Source organism: Protopterus annectens, chromosome 6.part1, assembly GCF_019279795.1.
Source record: "Protopterus annectens isolate FY-2018-M chromosome 6.part1, PAN1.0, whole genome shotgun sequence".
Classification (NCBI taxonomy): domain Eukaryota; kingdom Metazoa; phylum Chordata; order Ceratodontiformes; family Protopteridae; genus Protopterus; species Protopterus annectens.
This window is the reverse complement of record NC_056738.1, coordinates 466,082,438-466,095,254: the sequence shown is the minus strand read 5'-3', so window position 1 is coordinate 466,095,254 and position 12,817 is coordinate 466,082,438. Positions and strand designations below refer to the sequence as shown.

At 39.8% G+C, this 12,817-nt stretch overlaps 1 protein-coding gene across 1 annotated transcript in view; it reads right to left on the bottom strand.

The window, feature by feature from the left end:
- Nucleotides 1–10,289, bottom strand: part of LOC122805627 (ras-related protein Rab-1B) — a gene marked incomplete in the record, with an annotated part of 407,618 nt that extends 397,329 nt beyond the window's left edge. Inside the window, 1 exon segment of the mRNA XM_044075889.1 lies at nt 9,792–10,289. Within this exon segment, the coding sequence (XP_043931824.1) occupies nt 9,792–9,805 (14 nt within the window).
- Nucleotides 10,290–12,817: the final 2,528 nt, after the last annotated feature.

Here is a 12,817-nt window from a genome sequence, read left to right as displayed (position 1 = left end):
AGACTCCTTCAGTTATTTGTTTTGGGTGAGCTGAATTTGCACGAGTGCTTTTGTTTTTATGATATTATAGTTGTTGTACTGCTTTGCTTGGTTTCCTTCTAAGTTTTGCCCTTTGCAGACATCTTGTGATTTTTACTTATATTGATTGGTTGTGATTTATCTTATTGGATTTAATTAGCATTTAATCATAACTGGCTGCAGCTATTTCATTCCAGTGCAAGTGTGCCTGTAGTTATTTGGTAAATCTCAGCATGTTTATTTCCCTCCAAAGTCAATGAGTTTTGAGTTAGCTTAAGTGAGTTAAATCAGTGTTGCTGTCTGTAATGGCCATTTCATACTCCCATTTATCTGCACTCTCAGAAAAAAGCTGTCAAATAGATGAGCTCCAGTTACTGCTGCAGGTATGCATTGATGTTTCGCAAGAACTTCTCGCTGTACCTTGACCTACACTTCTAGCTATGAAGTGAAATACCTGTCAGTGTATGCTTTTGTGAGAAGGGTTTCAACACAGACAGCCAGTTCCCTATATGTTGCTGTTTTCTCTTGCCTATCTAGTCAACTATTTTAATTACATTTTTAGATGGATTCACACACACTTGATGGGACTTCTGTCTGGAGAGCTTGTAATATATGTTAGTTCCACAGCATTGTATCTTCTTCCTCAACATTTAAAAAGGTATGCTGCACAGTTCAGCATTCCAGTAAAATGGAATTCCATCAGTCACAGCTGTATAAACATTCAGCACTGCATCATAGTGTAGTGTTGCTCCAACAATACAATAGTACACTTATGTAGTAGTGTAGAGAATAAACATGTCGCGTGCAAAAGTTGGCAGGAAAAATGGATAGACTGCTTCCAATTATATAGCTATGCTTCCATTCAAAAAGCAAGAGTATATAGGTGATTTCTGTGAAAAATGTGAAGTACAGTGAAGAAAAACAAAGACTGACAAGGACTACTTGGCTCTCAGTCTGCCCGATATGCTGGAGAGCTTACATAAACGGTTTATTTCTGTTTTCACTTCCCTGCTTCATATGCCTTGTGTCCAATCTTTGCCATCTTGAATTTTGTTTGTTTTTGACTGCAGTATCATGGAAAACGGTTTCTGTGAAATAATGCGTCCTTTTCCCTGTTCTTTACATCCCTTAAATTTAAAGTGAATTCTTGCTTACTAATCTATGTTTGAGAGGTGGCATTCAGCTTGATTTCATTTAGTTTTCAGGTGCTTTCGTTTCTGGTGCAGACTATGTACCATCTCTGTTATCCATCTCTGAAACGTCTTTTTCTTGACTGTGCTGTACAGTGATGATGTGCACAGAATTAAACACAATAATTAGTGTATGGTTTCATCAACCACTTTATTATGGGTTAATAAAATAACAGCAAAGTCTGTCTGTGATGCACCTGTGAAGATAGATGAAGGCTGCCAGCCTGGCCAGACAGAATTATCTGCAAAAATTCTGTCATTTATAAATATGAATGTAAACTACAGGCGTGTTGTCTTAAATGTAAAGAAATTAGTGTTACATGTGGAAATGGAAAAAAATGTGGCAACAGGGCACTCTGCTGACCAAAGTAAAGCATGTTGATGTTAGCATTAGGAGCCAGTAAGTCTAGGGTGAGACATCCTGCCTATTGTTCTAAGGCCAGAGTTAATGGCCAGAATTGCATGCATAAATGTCAGTTATCGCTCTGGTTTCTGCCCAGGTGTAAAGAATGTAAATGCAGTTTTTGTTAGCCTGGGAACCCAGGTAAGTGTGAAGAATGATGTAATGTGTAGCCTGGGAACCCAGGAAAGTGTGAAGAATAATGTAATGTACATCTGGACTGTGATATCAATTTAAACAGAGAACCAGAGAGGAATGAGCATTTTTGTCTTGACCATTCAACTCATCAGCTCTCTGCCTTTGCTCTATATGCAAGTTATTCTGAAACTGTATGTTCTCTTAGAAATAGCTAGGAACTAGAAAGCTTAGACTAAGTGTTTTTCTGTGATGTCAGAACTTTACTACTGTGTTATTTTAAGTATTTCGCTGTGATCTCGAACTCTTGACTAGCACTATGTAGTAGGAAGTATTGTCTTGTGTTTTTATTTATTATTAAATATTTTTAAACCCTTTCAACTGTGGCTGTTTTGTGTAGAGATAATTTAAACTCTGGAGTACATTGCATGCATAAAGTTAATCCTGTACCAAGTCACTCTAATAAGTCTTGACTGTTTAGTCACACTTACCATTTGGAATGGATAATAATGTTGAACAATAATAACTGGACACCCTTTTAAGGACCTTCTGGTAGCTGGTAAATATTAGCTGGGTGGTAACAGGTGGAACTACTGTATATAGTTTAGGTAATAGGGGCACAGCTGGAGAACCTGTGCCAGCCTTTCCCAGCCCAGGAGTGTCCGTGTGGTTGTATAAACTCTTATCAAAGTGTGCGTGTGTCAGCCAATTGGGCAGGGACACAAAGCACTGGTTGGACAGAGGGTGTGCTGGGAAGGTTTAGCTTGCCCAGCTAGGCTGAAATCTAGATCCTATAGCGGTGCCAGTGGGGAGTCTTATTGGGGACCTGGAGAGCAAGGGAGCAACCAGCCACAGACTGACTGTGATCTCTGTGTGCTCTTAAGGAAAATTGCACTTTACTACGTGTATTTAACATCATTTCCTCTATATGGGATGCCCCTCACTGGTGTTGGTGGCGAGGATTGAGGCTCCTTGTTTGCTGGGCCAGTGGACAGGGTTCACAGCACTTTTCTTTTTATCCAGGTAGTCCCCAACCTTCTCGGATGCTCTATTACATTGGTGCTTACTTTTAGGTGATTTGTCATGTGGGTCTTTTTCTTCTTTTTTGTAGTTTTTATTCATCCTCTAATATTGTATAGTGTGTGTGTGTGTGTGTGGTCTACTTCAACCTACCAAGAGACCCTCATTTGCTTGTTATTCTAGCAATCTTTCAAAAAAAAGTTTTGGTTAATCTTTCTTCCTATTCATTTTTCGGGCACATGTTATACCAAACATACATTTTGCCTCTCTTGTACAACATTATGTAACAAACACTTAAAAACACAATATTCTACATATAAAGTTAAGCAAACACCCAAAATGTAAATCTGTGACTACAGAATGCAAAATTTAGCAATTCTGAAAATATAATTATAAGGTCATGTGTACATACTATAGTTTATAACACAACAAGATCCAGATTTCTCAAGGGATACCAGATTTTTACACAAAATAAATAATTCATAATGCATCCATGCTCATCCATGCTCAAATTTCCTAAGAGCTTCTTCCATGCTGCACTGAGAATGCACAATATGATGTTTCATAAAACATTAAGCACATGAAAACAAACTTGGATATATTACCTCTAGCAATATATTCTTCTAAATACTTGATTATGCTAAGTTTTAAGCAATATATTTTGCCACTATATATTTTAATTTATGCTAAATACTAACTGTATATCGACTGTGATTGCTGCTGTAGAACATTTCTTCTCTTGTTTTGAGATGTACTATCTTAGGTAAATACTTCATGATATCTGTATTAATTGGCTTTGTGCAGTATATAAAATACTGTGTTTGTGTATGTGACTAAGTAGCAATGCTTTAATGACCATCAGGTAAGCTTGTTGGAGATTGTAAGATGCAAGTAAGCTTTAATAATCATACTGTTAAAGAATTACCAACATTGAAAGCCTTCTCGTTGCTGCCATGCAGAGAATATTTACATAACTAGAAAATGTATAAGCCTTAGGTATTGAAATGCATATGACAGTATTTGCAATAAAGGCAGGATTACAGTATTTTCAGAAGCTCGTTACATTTGTTGGAGACTTGCAGTCATCTTTGCAGGCTTTACCCGTAAACTAAACAGAATGGCAACCTATCATGTGTGGTCCATAACTTGTGCAGTAATCCTTTAAGCAATTTATCTTGAGCTTGTTTCTTGTTTGCTGTTTATTTTTTACTTTGATCATGTCTTCCCCATGAAACAAGTAGATAGTTGTTGTCAGGCAGCAGGTCTTTTTTTGAATAAGAAACATTTTTACAAGTGGGGTTATCACAGAGATTGCTACTTTCAGCATGTTACTTGGTAATTTTATAAAGCTGAATATAAATTATAATTAGAACTACAGTGCAAGGAGAAGTGGTTTAAGTTGAGTGCTGCTTGTTTTTTTTTTTATATACTTTATTATGACTGGCACTCCAGTAATGTATTTAAAAAGTAATTTTTTTTTCATGCCTCACAACCTTTGTGTTTCCATCTAGATATTAAGTAAGTTGTCATATTTGTCTGCCTGGGACGACATGATTTACAGTATACGATGCTTTGACAGAGATGGCCTGCACCTGTCGCCCTTAGGATTCCGGATACTGGCTAAGACTCTTGCAACCCCTATAGTGCCATTTTTAGGCAAGGTTCAAATGACAAATTCACCACCGTAACAAGTACAAGCAAGCAAAATCTGAGGATAATGCTACTCAATGCTAGAAGTCTAAACCTCAAAATGCACTCACTCGAAGCACTCCTTAAAATGGAGAACATTGACATCTGTGCAGTGACAGAGACCTGGTTCAAAGCTCCAGAGAGCACCCATGCATTACCAGGCTTCAATTCATGCCACACCTTTCGACCACCTAACCCAGAAAGAAGCACTAAAGGTGGAGGTGTGTCCATATTCATTAAGGATATCCACACTTCCAGGCTAATTGCACAGCATAATGCATCCGAGATTATCCAAGTGCAACTAACTCTGGGCAAGACCGCAATCCAAATTGTAGCTTGCTACAGACCCATCCCCCCCCCACCATGCCCCAGGATTCACACTCCTCATTTCTTGATACACTGGAAAGTATTAGGGTACAACCCAACACCCTAATAATGGGCGATTTCAACTACCCCACCATTAACTGGGAAAACTACTCATGTACCAACTCTTTTGCTCAACATTTTCTAGAATTCATAAATTCCAACACCTTGGATCAACTTATTCACACCCCCACCAGGAGCAGCAATATCCTAGACCTGGTCATTACCAACATGGGAAACCGGTGCTCCACACCAGAGGTCAATTCCTCGTTGGTCAGATCCGACCACAAGCTAATCAGCCTAGACATCCGCATCCCACCCCCAGCCCCAATTAGGGAAACCATTGTAAAAAAACTTCTCAAAAGCCAACTTCACACTTAAGACAGAAGTGGCAAACTTCATGACACCCATGCAGATGGACAATAGAGGTATGACTGCCGAATCCTACACAAATGCACTTTATAAGCACTTACACGAGTGTATGGATCATGCTATCCCCAACAGAACCAAGATGTTATCCTCTAAAAAAAGGAATCCAATCTGGTGGACCTCTGCCATAAACAAACTCTACAACAGAAGAAAGAAACTGTTGCAAAAAAGAGTAAACTCCCATGACTGGAGGAACTCCCTGGTCAACCTCAGTAAGAAGCTGAGACCCCTCATAAAACCCTCCAAAGCTAGTTACGAAAACAAAATTGCCACTGACTCTAAAGACAACCACAAAGCATTCTATAGCTATGTCAAGTATCTAAATGTGAATACTCAGATCTGCTCCGAGTTGCAGCATAATGGCACTAAATATACAGAACCAACTGATATTGCCAACATCTTGGCAGATAGGTTCAGTGCTAACTTTACCCCCCTCTCACCCCACTAGAGGGCCCATCTCTATACCTGAAGAATGCAAAGTTTCTATAATCACGGCTGCACAGATAAAAAACACACTCTCCAAAGCCAAGAACACAGCATCCATGGGACATGACAATATCCTAGGCTGCGTTTTACACGAACTACAGAATGAACTGGCACCCTACCTAAGTACCATGTTCAATCATAGCCTCACCTCAGGCTTTGTACCCACTGAATGGCGCACTGCGACAGTTATCCCACTCCACAAAGGGGGAGCCACGACTGACCCCGGGAACTACCGCCCCATTAGCCTGAGGAGCCTGGTCTGCAAGGCCATGGAACGTATCATCATGGAACTCAAACAAAGACATTGGTAATCTCCAAACTCTGGACCCTACACAGTTTGGATTTGTAAAAGGCAGATCATGTCTCCTAAACCCGATTGACTTCTTTGAAGCAGTCACCAAAGCCATAGATCAGGGTAAAATGGTTCACACAGCTTATCTAGATCTCGCCAAGGCTTTCGACACCATCCCCCACTCTGGAATTGTAGATAAGCTCACTAAACTAGATATAAATCCCTATGTCACAAGATGGGTTGCCAACTGGCTCACGGACAGAACCCACACTGTGAAAGTAGCGGATTCCAAATCCGACATCAGACCAGTGACAAGTGGAGTACCACAGGGTTCAGTCCTGGGTCCTCTCCTGTTTGATATCTACTTCTCTGAAGTGCAGGCCAACACAGAAGGTCTTTGGCCAACAAAGTTTGCAGATGACTGCAAACTAGGAGCCATAATCGAAACTCCTAACGATGTGGACAAACTACAAAAGGGCCTCAATGAGACAGATACCTGGTGTCAAAGCCATGGCCTGAAGCTCAATGCCAAAAAGTGTATTGTCATCCCCTTTGGTAAAAACTCTGTACCCATAAACTACCACATAGCTGGTAGTCTACTTAATGCCAAAAATGTGATGAGACCTTGGGACACAGGTGGACAGTAGTCTCTCCTTTGATAATCACATCGCCACAGTGGTCAGGAAATCCTTCTCCATGGCTCATCTCATCACAAAAGGATTCTCATCCAGAAAAAAAGAGGTCATTGTTCCCCTCTACTCATCACTCATTAGACCCTTTATAGAGTACAACACCCCTTTTGGTATGTACCTCACAAGACATCTACAACAACTGGAAAGACCACAGAAATGCCTCACAAAGAGGATTACTGGCCTCAAACATATGCCCTATGCAGACCATCTCAAAAAACTACAGCTTTACTCCATCGCATATTGCCTACTCAGGGGCGATATCTGCCTAACATACAAAGCTATGTCAAACCCAGAGCTGTTGGACATGCTCCACTTAAAGAAATCCCAATCCCTCCGAGCTACACGCTCTAGGGACCTTAACCGTGTCACCACAATAAACAGAACATGCTGGAGGGATAGATTCCTGTCCCAGAGACTTCCCATACTCTGGAACAGACTACCTATCTATGTCAAACAGAGCTCCTCATTGGCACTCTTCAAGAAAAATCTTGATGATTGGATGGGAAATTCACCCCGGGGATCACTTCTGTGGCTCTGCTCGACAGGAGCACAGGAAAATAATTTTCTTGGGTGGCGAAAGCCAGGGTACATTTTTTGGCTAGGCTTGTATCGGCCCTAGGGCCGATAGCATAGTACCTACCTATGAACCTATATAACCAATGCATTGAAATATTTTTTTCTTCTACACTTCATTTTGTCTTGATTGGACTCTCGTAGTGATGGTTTGGCACCCAAGGCAGCCTATTTAAAGTTCCAGTTGTTGTGGTTTTGAGCATGGCTCCACCCCTTTCTAGTTGACCACACCCCTTCCCATTGCCCCCACCCAGTCAGCTGTCTCCTGCAGCCCCCCCATTAATTTGAAGTTACCAGCCGCCACTGAGGATCACTTATGCCTCTCTTGGATAAGGGCAGTCAGTGCTGATCATAGACTCATGGCAAATATAGACCATACAACTTGGTCAATAAGGGAACAGGGGTATAACATGGTTAGGCTTATAAAGACCCTAGGGACAATAGCCTAGTAACCTACTATGAACCTATACATACAACACTCCAAAACACTTAAAACAGAAAAACACAAACAAAACTAGAATGTTAGACCTTGGAAGGAGACCAGTCTTCAAAACCAGTGGACACAAAAACATTCTGAAATACATAACTGCCTCAAATCTTAATAGTTTTAGGACACTAAGACTACTGCAAACCAAAGATATTTCAGAAATTGACCCAGAGAAGTATTAGTGATAAAAAAATAGGTGAAATTTTGTTTTAAGGCAGATTACAATAAACCTAAATGTTAGTTTTACATATTGCATATTGTTAACATTACTGACAGTTTGCAGCACATAACAACCATACTTTAAATCAATAATGATCTCTCTTCCTAAAGATAGTCTACAAGTGTGACTACAATATCTAAGGAACATTGTACCATTATGTCATAATTTATGCCTGAAGTACCTCCAAGTAACAATTTTGGTGAAATACTATGTCCCATAACTACTGCTGGTATACGAACAGCAGCTTTATAAAGACTTAGGGTGAAGCTTAAATCAAGCGACTATGGACAGCTTAAAACAAAAGATGCTCTGTGTGAAAGCCTGCCTCAAATGTCTAGTCTCACAAGCGACTGCAATCTCATGGTAAACGCTACAAAATTGCAAATAAATAGCAGCAGCAGTTAGACATACTTCACTAATCAAATCTTACCATTTGCAGACTCAGCCTGAGTTACATACAAAGTAACAGTAAATGTTTAAGTAAATTACAGCATAGTCACATGGCATAACATAAGCTCAACAAAATGTTAAACCTGCTTCTGTGCATGTCACACACACACACTCTCTCTCTCTCTCTTTCTCTCTCTCACCTTCTAATGTCACAAAGTATTTACTGATCTCAGAAACAAATGGTTTTCCTTTACATGTTTCCTCTCAATGACAGCTTCACCAAAATGGCTACAAAAGTTATATTAAAATTTATACAGATTTATATCAGCATAATGAAACAAGTACACTGATAATGAGGAAAAACTTGGAAATTACAAAACTAATAAAACTAACCAATAAAAGTAGCAAGACTAATTTACACATTACACAAAACTGCAAAACAACTCATAGCTCAAATTTAAAAAATATGGTGCAATTTAGGCAATTAAAAGACTAGTCACCAATGACACGGCAAACAAAAGTATACGAAATGTACACCAAGCAATGAATCAGCACAATACTCAAGCAATAGCATAAGAGCCACAACACTGACATTAAGTACAAACAAACCACTGCCTACACTTTTAAATACTTCACTAATCTTTACATTCCGGAATTTGTGGACCTCAAGAGAACATTACTACGCACATGTCATATCAACAACGAGAAGTCTCTGTGGGATATTCAGATATACAAAGCCACCCTAGCAAAAAAAAAAAAAAGTAGTCTCCATTTAGGCAAATCTCTGTAACCACACAATTACAGTGCGAGTTCTGACACGTATCCATGTACGAGCATCTTTCCTTTTTAAAAGCTTAAATAACACAAGAGACACCCGGAAAAAATGTCATAACCCTGTCTGCTTTTCTGTTAAAAGTGTGTGATTTCCAAATCCAGAACCACTTCTACTTGCTCGCAATGCCACACCTTACTAACAACTGTCCACCGTCTCACATTGTTCTTGTTTAGTACATCTTCTTTATCTGTTTTTAAGAGATTCTTATAAATGCTACATGAAATATTAAGTTTTGACTATAGCAGAAAGCATTCATTTTAACGAAGTGGGATATCTCCCTTTAAAACACAAGTGTGACAAAACAGTATGTAACTTAAGAGTCTGAAGCTTTCTATGCTTGTCACCCGGAACCTTGTGAAGCGCACGGTTCAGGATAGTAAAAACTGGACAGGCAAGGAAAAACATTACCTTACCGTAAAAATGACTTCATCCCCAAATGGGCCACTAACCTCCAATATACACCAGACTTGTACTATGTTTACATTGTTTTCACCAAGCCTGAAAACATACAGCACTCAGCGTAACCCCCTCCTTTACTTTCATTCTCAGGTCCACACTTTTCTAGTACTTACTATTCAGGATTCATTGCTGTCACTTAAGAAATTGGATCTTTCAAAAGAAGTTCAAACCGTTTGTTAATACAGTCTTTTCCTTTAAACTGCCTCCTTCAATCAAGCCTTCTTGCTTACTTTCCGTTTTTCCTCTACTTCTCCAGCTCCAAGATGGCGACTCAGGTGCGGCAGTGACGTCAGGAGACGTGGCGTTTCAGAAAGAGAAAGTCTGACAGGGTGGAAGTGGGTGCTACAGTTCCTGGTTCATGACAGGAGAGGTTCCTTTTCGATGCTTTAATGTTTTACTGTGTTCTGAACTCTGGATTTTCAAATTTACATAGTATACGATCTCCCTCTTATTTGATTTTGTTCCTTTAGTTCATAAAATTATGTCCCAAATGTTACGTTAGAAAGGCTAATGATATTTTAGTCCAGCTGTCTAAATCTCCGTGTGCTGCTGAAGACAGCCAAGTGACACTGTTTTCATTTCACAGAGGTATATCCGATTTTAATTACTAGCCAAGCAAAGTTCATTTCATTCATTTGTATTTGTCAAAATAACACCAGCTACTGCAGCACGACTCAGTAGCAGGGCATGTGGATAACTATGGCAGAAGTGAGATGAAGAATCGCAAGGACTGTCACTTATACTACCACCTGATAAGAAGGCTGCACTGCCTGTATTGCTCACTGTGAATTATAGGTCACCCGTGTATACACATGACGCAAACAGCTGGTGGTGCAAAATGCAGTCACTTGACATAGCCCAGCATTCTTCAAGCTCATAGTATTGTTTTCCGTTTAAATTTCGAACATATCTGCTACTGTGTTGAAAAATAAATTATGATTGTTTTCTAGTATATTGGACATATTAATTGCAAAGGGCTAATAATTGAAACTTAATTATAACCATATGGTCACTTGTCAATTATGTTGTAAATGTAAATAGCTATTTTTGTGTGTTTTTAATTGTTTTTTGTTGAAGAACCAATGTTAAATCAGTCTCACTCCGTCCGTCTATCCACAACCCTTTCTCCCCATTTTTGCATTTGGGTTGCCACTTCTAAGTGGGCCAAAGTGGGACATGGGGGTGTGACAATATTACACTGGCCACACGCTCTTCCATGACATTACCACAGGAGTGGGTACAACAGTGTGAAGTTATTACAGCATACTGAAATCTCACAAACCATTTAAATTATACAGCTTTATAACCCGCGGTGGTGGTGCTGCGGTAGCGTTGTCGCCTCACAGTAAGACGCTGTCCGGTTCGATTCTCAGCTAGAGTACGTCTTCTGCGTGGAGACATGCGTGAAAGGGCGTACCTTCGTTGAAGGTTGTGCGTCAGGGCTGGTAACTCGGCAAGTAAAAATCAACTACCAATCATTAGCGGACCGGAGTTCCGCTGTGGCAACCCCTAACCGGGAAAAGCCGAAAGACACAACAACAGTAAAAGTAAAGCATTACTGTAAAAAAAAACACATATTACTCAGTTGTAACAGTAAGTAAACTTTACAGGAAAACACTGCTCATATTAAACAATTAAGTGTATATTTAAAAAAGCACATCGCCACAACAGTCAGGAAATCTTTCTATGTGGCACACCTCATCACTAAGGGCTTTTCATCCAGAAAAACGGAGGTCATTGTCCCACTGTACTCATCCCTCATTAGACCCATTACAGAATACAACACCCCGTTTGGTATGTACCTCTCAAGACATCTGCAACAACTGGAAAGGTCGCAGAAATACCTCACTAAAAGAATCACAGGCCTAAAGCAGATGCCCTATGCTGACCGTCTATAAAAACTCCAGCTATACTCTGTCACATATCATCTACTCAGAGGCAATCTCTGCTTAACATACAAGGCCATGTCAAACCCAGGGCTGTTGGACATGCTACACTTAAAAGAAATGCCAGTCCCTCAGATCCACATGCTCCAGGTATCTAAACCTTGTCATCACAATGAACAAAACACACTGGAGGCATATGTTCCTGACCCAGAGACTCCCCAGACTCTGGAACAGACTGCCCATACATGTCAAGCAGAGTGCCTCTTTGGCCCTCTTCAAAAGGAACCTTGATGATTGGATGTGAGATAGGAAATTCACCCTGGGGATCATGTCAGTTGCCCTGATAGACAGGGGTCCAGGGAAGTAAATATTGTGGGAAGAAATAGCCAGGGAATTGTTATGGCTAGGTTTGTATAGGCCCTAGGGCCAATAGGTTAGTACCAACCTATGAACCAAAAGAAAATCTTAAAATTCTGCATATTGCACTAACCTTGCCAATGTCATCAGTATTGACAAAAAATATAAAACACCAAAACAGTGTCCGCATGTTACTATGCACCCTCCAAGACATAACCTCAGAGCACGCAAAAAAAAAAAAAAAGTATTTTTTGCATAGGGCAACCCCCCATACACACACCATACCTTTTAAAAAATATACACTCATTTGAAGACACTTAAAGATTGCATAGTAATGAGGAAAAGGGAATATTCTCCATCCCTGGTAGTGTAGATCTTCTCCTTGTCCATTAACTCTAGTGGATCTGTTTTAGCCTCCCTTGGGTTAAATTTCACTAATGTCTGGGACTGATGAGAAGATTAAGGACCCTGGGGCAATGTGTCATTGCCACTGGGGAACGCTGTCTCATAATTCCCTACAATATGTATTATATAATATATATGTTATTATATATTAATAGGTAGGCAAAGGTGGTGCTGCTAATGTCTAATCTGTTTAATCTCAAGTCTACACAGACCATATAAGACAAATATGAGCAATTAGTATGCAGGTCAGCAACAATAAACAGTAGTTCCCTTGGTGCCTACCACTACTGCCTGCTACTTTTGCTTTAGTATTCTTCATGGGTCCACACATTACTAATAAACCTCCTAACCACTTCACAAGTTTAAGCCCTCCTTTTAGGCAGTGCTTTCAAGGTTATACTTCTCCTACATTCTTTCAGCAATCTGGAATATACCCTTCTTTCACTCACTTTCTAATCCATTCTCTTAAAGCTTTAGATTTAAGAAATGTG